Consider the following 10,842-nt stretch of genomic DNA (forward strand, 5'->3'; position numbering starts at 1 on the left):
TTTATTTCTAACATTAAGGTACGAAATAGGCCAGCCCATAAAGGAAAATCATTGGAAAATAGACTTAAGGCCTTGTTTGGCAATCAAGCATTTTTTGAAATAAGAGACACTTAGGCAGAGTTTGGTTATCAGGTCAACTTAATCCAATTCATCTCATCTAATCATTACAAGTTTTTTTAACTAATTATGGTTCGTGACATCGTGTATAACTATATTTTAAATAGAAGTATTTTATAACATAAGAAAATCACAGCCCTCCACTTGGAGTGTACATCAATAATAGAACTTAAACAAGTTATTCTATTAATAAGTCGGTGTATACAGTATATTATTTATATCACTTAAATGATAAGATTTTATTTATAACATTTAAATTTTAAAATTTAACTTCTAAATCAAATTATGCTATGTAATCACTTTACTAGATATACTCTATACACCTAGTAAAGGGTTTATATGGCATAATTTAATTTGAAAAATAAAATTTAAAATCTAAATCTTATAAATTAAATCTTATAATTTAAGTAATATAGATAGTGTGCTCTACACACTGCTTTAATAATAGAATAACTTTTTTAAACCAAACATCAAAGTATAACAAACATGATCATCAAAATTTATTATGAATAAAATAGAAAACAATAAGAAAATAATCACTTTTATGGTATTTTAAAAAATACATAATTAAAATAGAGAATGAGTTTTCTCAATTAAGAAGTAAAACAAAAGATTAAAACAAAGAGTAATAATAAGTATAAGTTTTAGGCATGTAAATCTCGCCTAAGTATTTTGTGAAAAATAGTTGATTCTACTAAAACAAGGGGATCCTGCTAGAAAAGTGATTCACAAATGGTTTGCACAAAATTTATATACTTGAAGTTTGCAAAAATCCCTATTCTTAAAAAAATCTCCCATTACCCTTATATATATATATATATATATATATATATTTCTTTAAAACTCAATAATAAATAACTAAAAATAAATCTTTATTTTTAACTTTTTTAAAACAATGCTACGTACAGTCTCTATTTTGGAGACTACAATATAGGCATAGGTAATTTCATCTTTAAAAATTTTTAAAATTATTAAAATATCTCTCTTAAAATGATATTTTTTCTTTTATAATAAAAGGTCTGTAGATACAGTCTCTACTTGAGAATTGTAAATAGAATTTTTCTTTTGTTTAACATCATCAATTCATTTATTAAAATAATTAAATATATTTTTTGTAGTAATAATAAAATAATAATAAATGAATGATATTATATTATATTATGTAAGCATTGTGTAGTCTTAAAAAAAAAAAAAATTTTACTATTTTTTTAACGTGAATTCTATATTTATTTCTCATAATAAATCGTCGAAATTCGAAAATTTCTGGTTGATATCAACGAGGTCCCTGGCTTTTGGCACTCGCGAAATTGCCAAAGGAAAATAATGAAACTTCAAAACCGAAATGGAAAGTAATCTGTACGCCATTAAAGGCCTCAGGCCAGCTCTCTGTACGCTGTACTTGGTCACAATGGCAAGTCTGTTTCTCAGTTCATTACTTCTTTATATAGTTCTTCTTCATTAGAACAAGAAAAGAACGACGCAAGACCCGTGATCTTTTCACTCCAATCACGCATTGGAAAAAAGGGTACAGTTCAAGAAAACAATCCTTCTCTGTATCTACATTCCCTCATTTTATCAGGTTTTTTTCTCTAGTAGCCAATATAGTTTATATGTGATTGCGTTCATTTTCTTTTTGTATTGCTTCATATTTCAGAATTATTTGGAGGGTAATGTAGTGCTCGTGACCTTTTTCTGAGTTCAACTTTCTTGTTACACTTTGTGCTTCGGAAGTTAGTGTTTGCTCTCGAGTATTGAACTTTGAGGGTGAAGTTCGGTGTTGTTTTGATGGTCAATTTTTTTGTTCATAATATATATATATATATATATATATATATATATATGTATGTATGTATGTGTGTGTGTGTGTGTGTGTGTGTGTGTGTGTGAATAGCAGTTACTGGTCATGAATGAATTACAAATAGTATTTTTTTTTTCTCTTCAACCGAAAACTTAATATTTTCTGATCAAAATGATTGTGGAGAATGGAAAAGAATAAGAAATGGGCAGAATTGACAAAAGTATTATTTCGTTAATTAAAAAGAAAAGATAGATATTTACACTTAGGAACTTTTTTGGATGAAAAATTACAAAATCAAAGATTCTTTTATATAAAGATTCGGGCTAAACTTGAATGATGAAAATTCACTTGAAGTGGTTGTCTTGTTATAATCCATTTGGTTTGAAGTCTCATATTAGATATAAGTCTTTCTTTTATTTCAGTTTATGTTTTGAGGAACCTCCTACGGAAGTTTTTTATTCATTAACATACTACCATCTTTTGAACCCTATTTGTGATTTTCTTTTCTTCCTTGAGGTTTAAGTATACTTTCACAAATAGTACCTTATATTCAAATTTGAATGGGCCCTCCGAATTTTCTGTTGAAAGGTTCTTGGTTTTCATTGCTGGTCCAGATCGTCTGGTTGTTTAGGTTTCGAGAAAAAAGTAATAATAGAAAAGAAATCTGGAAAAAATAAATGAAGAATTAGGGATTTCAAAACAGAGTTAAACTGAAGTTAAGTTTCAGGAGGTTGTTGTGGGTTTGCTGATTTTGTGTTATTGCCCGTCAGGTGTATGTAATAGGGATATATCTGCACCTAGAAAACATGGCTCAGGGGAGGTATTCCCAACTTGACGGGAGGAAGTCTTCAGCTTACTGTTCGACCATCCCTATCGTGATGTTCATTGCATTTTGTTTTGTTGGGATTTGGACTTTAATGTCATCCATTGTTCCAGTTCAAAATTCGGACTTGATTTATCAGGAGGCCGTAAATCCAATGGCGACTGAAAATGGTTATAGGCAATTTAAGGACAGTTCTGGTACTTTTTCAGAGGATTCTACAAATGGAGATGGCAATACCAGAAATGACCAAGACATAGTTGAAATGGAGTCTGGGAATATTCCCAAGAATAATCAGCACAAATTGGTTACAATCCCTGACAGTGAGCAGACAGATTCAGAGGAGGGACTGGATGAGAATGAATCAGATTGGGTTGAGGGTGAAAAGAAGCTGAAGACAGTGCAGAGTCAAGATGGAATAAAGCAGGAAGATAAAGTGCTTAGTGAGACTGTCGGGGAAATGATTGATAAAAATCATGATAAGCATTTGGAAAAGAATGCTTCTGAGAATAGTATTGAAATGGAGGAAAAAGATCGGGGTTCAGAGCTTCTCCATGCTGGTTCTCGGTCGGAACTTTTGAATGATACTGCCCCTCAAAATGGGGTTTGGTCGACTCAAGCAATAGAGGCAAAGAATGAGAAGGAATCACAACAATCTTCAATAACTACGGACCTCAGCGGCTATGTTTGGAAACTTTGTAATGCAACCACTGGGCCTGACTACATCCCTTGCCTTGACAATTGGCAAGCTATTAGAAAGCTTCCAAGTACAAGCCACTATGAACATCGAGAAAGGCACTGTCCTGATGAAGCTCCAACATGTCTTGTTCCTCTCCCTGAAGGATATAGACGGCCGATTAAGTGGCCTGAAAGCAGGGATCAAGTATTATAACGTCACATCTAATGCATTAATGAAAAACTAATTTACTTGATGTTAAAATTGCTGTTCTGGTTCCTGATGCAGATATGGTATCGCAATGTTCCCCACAAAGAGCTTGCAGACTTTAAGAGGGGCCAAAACTGGGTTAAAGTTACTGGTGAATACCTCACTTTTCCTGGCGGTGGAACTCAGTTCAAACATGGTGCTCTTCATTACATTGATTTGATCCAAAAAGTGAGCCCTGTCAGTTTAATTTTATGCTGTACCTGCATCTTGTGGGATAACAACTGTTTCTTGAATCTAATTTCACAAAGTACATATAAAAGTCTAAAAAGCATCAGGGACATAGATAGTGTTGTGATATATTGTGAATGAGGTGCTTTGTATCTCATGTCAGATATTCTAGTGCTCCTATCTTGTTGCTGATTCAAACCTATTTATATATTCATTCTGTGTAAAAACCCTCAGAAGCCCCCCTATCTTCCTTTTTTAGATTGTAAACTAGTCCGGTTCTTATTTACCTTAGCTCATGGCTGGGTGCTTAACAAGAGGAAGCTTTAAAACTTGACCTGGAGCTATGCATGTCTCTTGTTGTACACTACATAAGTTTTCACTAGTGCAATTCTTATTAATATGCATACACAGGTTTGCCAAAGAAACTGTGGCCTCTTTGGACTTTCTTGGATCATCTGCACTGTACTAATCGATAGTCTTGATGAGCAGAATGAGGTGTCCCAACCAGCTGCCCCTTTCCAAAATATTTGTCTTTTGTGAATGTTCCTGCTCCATATATGGAATGGATAGAGCAGGGCTGTGTATAGAGAAATAAGCACTTTTCTGTATTTCTTCTCTCTATAATACTCAACACAAGTGATGTTCTGTTATTTTGTTGTGACACCAATTTTATGTAACCTTGACATCATCTTTGTTCTCAATCTTGAACATCCATCAAGGATAATCAACTTATGTTTATTTACCATTTGTTTTGAAATTTCTCTTATTCTCTAAGTCCAGTTTGCATGTCATGTTGAGATTCTATTTCTTATCTGACTAGTATAATGGATAAGATGGATGTTGGTATTATAATGCAGTCTCTTCCTGCAATTGCATGGGGGAAAAGAAGCCATGTGATATTGGATGTTGGGTGTGGAGTAGCGAGTTTTGGAGGTTATCTATTCAAAAGAGATGTTCTTGCAATGTCATTTGCTCCCAAAGATGAGCACAAAGCTCAAGTACAACTTGCACTTGAACGAGGAATCCCTGCTATATTGTCAGTTATGGGCACAAAAAGACTTCCCTTCCCTAGTGTCGTATTTGATCTTGTTCACTGTTCACGCTGTAGGGTCCCTTGGCACATTGAAGGTAACGTTTTGCCTCCACTTTCTTTTCAAATTTCTTCTTTTTTTTTTTTTCTCTCCTCTTTCCCAGTTATATATCTTCTGTCATCTAAAAATAATATTGAGGTACATCACAGGCGGTAAACTTCTCTTGGAACTGAATCGTGTCTTGAGACCTGGTGGTTATTTTGTCTGGTCTGCTACTCCGGTGTATCAGAAGAATCCCGAAGATTCTGGCATTTGGAAAGGTAGAATATATCTTTCTAACGGAGGTTTCTAGTCATGACTGTGGGATTGATTTTTAGAAGTCTTTCTATTTTTATTACCGTGGTAATTGATCGCAGCAATGTCTAAGCTATCAAAGTCAATGTGCTGGGATCTGGTGGTGATTGGAAAGGACAAATTAAATGGTGTCAGTGTGGCAATATACAGAAAACCCACTTCCAATGAGTGCTATGACAAAAGACTGCAAAATGAGCCTCCCCTTTGCAAAGAATCTGATGATCCAGATGCAGCCTGGTAACACCTCTTTTCCCATGGTTTAACATATTGGTCCTATCGTGGTGGTGTTGTTTGTGATACCTCATATGATAAGAATAAGTGTAGGTGGTGTATGGGATCCCGCATTGCTTGGGAAGAAGAAGTTCTTTCTCTTTATAAGGTTCCAATGAGGCCCCAATTGTGTCATTGACTAGTTCTTTTGGAGTATAGGCCATGTGATTTGAGCCTTCCATTGGGGCATTGCATTGTCCCTGCTATAAGTGAACAAAAGGCACTTAAATAATATGTTTTCTTTAATTCAGGTGGAGACAATAATGCTTTTCATACTTTTGACAAATAATTTTTCTAATTACAGGCTGTTATGTTTATATTGCTATTTTGTGAGCTACTCTACATTTCTTTTAATAGATTATATCTTGCACAAAAATGAACTTTTATGGGAGATGAAAGACAGTACCATTTCACCATATATATGTAATAAATTAGGCTGTGAGGTTCTGTGGATTTCTGGTGGGTATTAGATGAAATATCATGTTATTGATTTTGTACCTATATGCTCATGCGTTTGCAAATCAGATTCATTGCCACCCATTAAGATTACATGGCTGTATTTTTCTGCAATTCACTTCTATTAGACAAAATGGTTTCTTAAAAACAATTTTACCATTGGTGTTTGGATAGTAATTGAGTAGTGTGTTATTGACTTTGCATTTGAGAAGGATTTGAGAAGGATTTAAGGATATTTCAGGTTTTCCTCTTCACTCTCTACATGGGAAGAAGATTACTTAATTTACATGCACTGAGTTGAATGCTAGAAGTTGTAGTTTCATAAATTAAACATTCATTATATTTTGCGTTTAAAATATAATTCTCATTGTAGTGGTTATGGGAATAGTTAAAAACATGAGAATAGGAAACTACCAAAGCATGGGTGATTTCATCTGCCAAAATATGTTTATCTTTATTGATATCTTATTTATCTAAGCAAGATCACTGGCTCCAGAATTTGCTTCACTTTTCTGCAGAAGAACCTCTCTGTATTTAAAATACAATTGAAAATTTTAATGGTGAGTACTTGTCACTAAGTGTTTCTACAAGTGTATTTTTCAGGAATGTAGCAATGCAAGCGTGCATGCACAAAGTGCCAGTCAATGCATCAGAGCGGGGGTCTCGTTGGCCTGAGCAATGGCCTCGAAGGTTGGAGAAACCACCTTACTGGTTGCATTCTCAGGTTGGAGTCCATGGCAAGGGTACTCCTGAGGATTTCACTGCTGACTACAATCACTGGAAAACTGTTGTCTCCCAATCATATTTGAAAGGGATGGGAATCAACTGGTCTTCTGTGAGAAATGTTATGGACATGAGAGCTGTATATGGAGGGTAAGCGTCATACTTTTCTTGAAAACTTCATTTCCGTGGAAGTCAATATCCCTCGCATGCGCTTTTAAAAGAGTGGATATCCTTTTGGCGCCACTCTCTGATCATTTCCCATCAAGTTGAGCAGAATGTGGTCAGTGTTGGTTAAATGATACGTATACGCTTTCAGCACCCTAGCTATTATCATATTTTTAGCAATGGTTATAACCTTCTTACCCACTTCTAGAATGGCAAGAAGATTCTGGACTCATTTACACCGTCTTTTCTCATCTTCTTTCGCTTGGTATGCTTTCCATAACGGGTAATTCTTATAGGTTTGCTGCGGCACTGAAGGATTTGGAAGTGTGGGTTATGAATGTAGTCCCGATCGATTCTCCAGACACTCTCCCAATAATATATGAGCGTGGTCTATTCGGAATATATCATGACTGGTGCGAATCATTTAACACCTACCCGAGATCTTACGATCTTCTCCATGCAGATCATCTTTTCTCAAGTCTTAAAAAGAGGTTTGTTATGTTTTGTAAATCATTGGATGTTTTATTCATCAACGCAGACTTCTAATGTTTACCGGATGAAATGTCTCAATTTTCTGGTCACAGGTGCAACTTAACGGCAGTGATTGCAGAGGTTGACAGGATCCTTAGGCCAGTAGGAAAGGTGATTGTACGGGACAATGATGAAACCATAGGTGAAGTCGAGAACATGGCTAAATCTTTACAGTGGGAGATCCTATTTAGTTATTCAAAAGACAATGAGGGGTTGCTGTGTGTTCAGAAGACATGGTGGCGTCCCACAGAGATGGATACAATTATGTCAGCTGTTGCTTAAGCATGGTGCTTCAATTAGTCATGAACTGACTGTCTGAGTTGCTGTGCTGTTAATATTACTGGTCTCCATTTTTGAAATAAAAAAATGTAAATTATATATAGTTCTCTCAGCCAAAGTTCTCAACAGAAGAAACACTTCCTTCCTCTTTTTAATCATGAAAGCGTGTGCAGATAATAATGGTGTATGTAATTGTGGACCATTGTCCGACAGCAACACTTTTTGAGTTTTGAGGAAGAAAATAGCAAATCCTATCTTCTTTTATAAGTGATCAGTTCCATGTGATTAAAAAAAGAATAGTGTTAAGTATAATCGTGGAATGTGTAAGTGTCGTGTAGTTGTTTTGAAAATAGTGAAGTTTACTGTTAAAAGATTAATATTTTTTAAGTGAGTTTCGTATTTATTCACTATTTTTAAAATAAATGCATGACACTTACATACTCACAACGGCTACCATCATTTCTCTTAAAAAATAAAAATGAAAAAAGAAAATGCCCTCCAAGGAGGCTTAACTTTTATTTGTGGGGGTAAGTAATCAAATACCACCTCACCACAACTTTGTCGGGATTCACATTCTTAATTAACCAGACATGGCTGAGAGCCTTGGAGGGGAAAAATGAACCCCGGTGGTGGTTGAGAAAAAAAGAGAAAGAAGAAAGATAGAGATTTTATAAAAATAAACTTACAAATTGAATTGGTTTCATATAATAGGTTAGATTTACTTTATAAAATCGTAATTTTATAATATGACACACCATATGAAATTATGTCAGCTTGTTAGTTTACTTTTGTGAAATCTCTTTGTGACTACAACATTTTTAAAAAGAAAAAGATATGCCTTTTTAAATTTATTAGATTATTTATTTATTTGTATTATTTAATATTTTTATTCTTCTTTAGCTAAAAGTTTGTAAATTCAAATGCTAGTTCTGCCGCTGTCTAGACCAGAAATGCATATATGATTAAACAAGATAAGGTCGGATGAAAACTAATCCTGAATTAAACATGAGTTTATAAGGTAATATTTAAAAAAAAAAACCAATCATTTTGATAAACGAGCTTAGCTATAATAAGACATGATGGAGCTCGTTAGTCAAGTGCATTTGGTTACTCCAATCGTTCTGTTTAGCTGTTGGGGTACCCGTTTTATTTCAAGAAATATATATTTTATACAGTATATATATATATATTGATTTCTCAGTGGCAATGGTAAAAGCATTCTTTTGTTGGCAAAATAGCAAACACAAAGTTCTGACGTGATTCTAATTCTGAACGTCTTTACAATTTTTCTCCACTGTTTAGGATCGTTTGTCTTCTGAACTCTAAAAATAAATGAAAAAGGGTACTGTCCTAATGTTTGCATGATTGAAAGATAAAAATAATTCTAGACTTAGGTGGAGTTTCCAAGTCATAGGCTTAGTGTCATTCGGGGGGAAATCTTTATAATTAGTAACGCATGCTTCATCGGTTTTAGTTTAAAGTGCAACTTTAACCCAAAGAGGATTCACTTCACATATTGCTTTAGTGATACTAGAAATTATATCACTTCAGTAGGTCTGACAGCAAAGATTTGTTACCAGACAGAAGATTAAACAATTACACCACTCAACCAAATTCTATACTTGTATATTGGATAATGAGAGCAACAACATGAGCTGCTCAAAAAGGTTAGAATTATCAAATACCACATTGTCTGCCATTTAGTCATCTTTCCTCAAACAACCAAGTTGGCAGTCTCCATACATTACTCAACATGTCTGCTGCAACAGTCTCTCTAAAGCTGCAGATTTTGAAAGTTAAAGGAGCACCCTGACCAGTTCCAGAGTATTCAACATGTTAGGTTCTTGGAGGCACAAGTGCTTGATCTTGATGACTCTTCTTGCTTTCATTGTTCTTTCAGAAGCATCAAGATTGCCAAAGGAATACTGGGAACAGATGTTGCCCAAGAAGCTTCCCTCTCCTTCCTCATCCCCATCCAAAGGCACCAATTCTCAAACTTCATCATCTTCCACAACCTCGAAGGCCGACGGGGACCTCCCCTCATCAGATGGGAAGGTCTAGTTGGAATCTGAAGAACTCTAATTCGACGTCTCTCAGTTGAGCGTATGAAATGCAGTTTTGGAATTGTTGCACTAATGAGAAGGAAGGAAACATGTAGGACTTTGAAAATAGTCTTTACAATGACTTGTGTCAATCTTATGTGGCTCTTTACAGACTCACAAACTTGTAGATTTGCTTACTTTTCAGCAGAAAATAGTCATATGTAAAGCCAATCGAATTGCATTCAAGAACATAATGAGTTTATAGAGGATAGTTTCGGTATGGGGAGGATAAACTTTGAGAGGCACTGCTCGTATGATGCTAGTGAGCAATCACTTATCAAGGTAATGATTATTTTAATTCTTCTCCTCTGTAATGCCTTTGTAATCCATATTTTCCTCCAAAAATAATGAAATAAAATTACGATATTGAATTATCTTCAAGTGTCAAGTTGGTCTATATGAAGTTAATATACTGCATTCTCTGAATCCATGTCTTCATATAAAGGAAAACAATCTCACAATCCTTCATTTTCCCACCTCTTCTGCTTGTTTGTGTGGTGTTCTTGATTGCATGCTCTGTTCGACTGATACACCCTAATAATCTTTCCCTCCCAATGAAATTCTAGTGAATTGAACCCATGATGTTTGGCTTTGATATCACTTATCGGACCATGATGGGCCAATCAACCTAAAACTATTTGATGTTAGGAAAAACAAAATCAAATCTTTTATAGCATTCAACATCGTACCCCGCAAGCTTATTTTCAAAGCAATCAGATTGATACGTGGACACACCCAACAATAAAGTACCCCACACCCACGAGTAACGACGCCAGGACCTTGACATGTGTGGGAAACAGAGTTAATTTCCATGCAACAAGAGTCACCAGAGCAGAGCCTATGACAAGTCAGGGATATCAAAAATTTAGTTTGAGCTAGTTTACACAGTTACTTTTCCCTGCGTGCTTCAAAATGAGGCAAGTCTGAATGACTGAAAACATTTCGGAGATGGCCTGCCTGAGTGCATCCTTGATAATTAAGATGCAATAATAGCATGAAGTGTAATTGGCCCCTTTGATTTTGATGCATACTTACGCAAGTATTATATGTGATATCTAGGAGGGCCTCTTACTTGATATTTA

The 10,842-nt window shown here is 34.9% G+C and overlaps 1 protein-coding gene across 2 annotated transcripts; it reads left to right on the forward strand.

The window, feature by feature from the left end:
* The first annotated feature begins 1,392 nt into the window (after positions 1-1,392).
* On the forward strand, positions 1,393-7,921 carry LOC122298479 (probable methyltransferase PMT25). 2 transcript variants are annotated; one of them, XM_043108241.1, is made up of 9 exons: positions 1,393-1,696; positions 2,686-3,618; positions 3,700-3,849; positions 4,707-4,977; positions 5,090-5,200; positions 5,297-5,471; positions 6,564-6,833; positions 7,145-7,339; positions 7,433-7,921. In XM_043108241.1, exons 2-9 carry the CDS (start codon positions 2,722-2,724, stop codon positions 7,659-7,661), a joined length of 2,298 nt encoding a protein of 765 aa, XP_042964175.1. In that variant the 5' UTR covers positions 1,393-1,696; positions 2,686-2,721; the 3' UTR covers positions 7,662-7,921. The 2 variants fall into 2 exon arrangements, with proteins under 2 accessions (XP_042964175.1, XP_042964174.1); XM_043108240.1 differs by having other exon boundaries at positions 1,393-1,642.
* The last annotated feature ends 2,921 nt before the right edge of the window (positions 7,922-10,842 follow it).

Source organism: Carya illinoinensis, chromosome 16 (assembly GCF_018687715.1).
Source record: "Carya illinoinensis cultivar Pawnee chromosome 16, C.illinoinensisPawnee_v1, whole genome shotgun sequence".
Taxonomy (NCBI): Eukaryota; Viridiplantae; Streptophyta; class Magnoliopsida; order Fagales; family Juglandaceae; genus Carya; species Carya illinoinensis.

Excerpts from the sequence above, each read along its gene's own strand:
- LOC122298479 (XM_043108241.1), top strand. The coding sequence starts at position 2,722 with ATGGCTCAGGGGAGGTATTCCCAACTTGACGGGAGGAAGTCTTCAGCT. Across the intron at positions 5,201-5,296 it reads AGATTCTGGCATTTGGAAAG|CAATGTCTAAGCTATCAAAG; the intron begins GTAGAATATATC and ends AATTGATCGCAG. Across the intron at positions 6,834-7,144 it reads ATGAGAGCTGTATATGGAGG|GTTTGCTGCGGCACTGAAGG; the intron begins GTAAGCGTCATA and ends TAATTCTTATAG.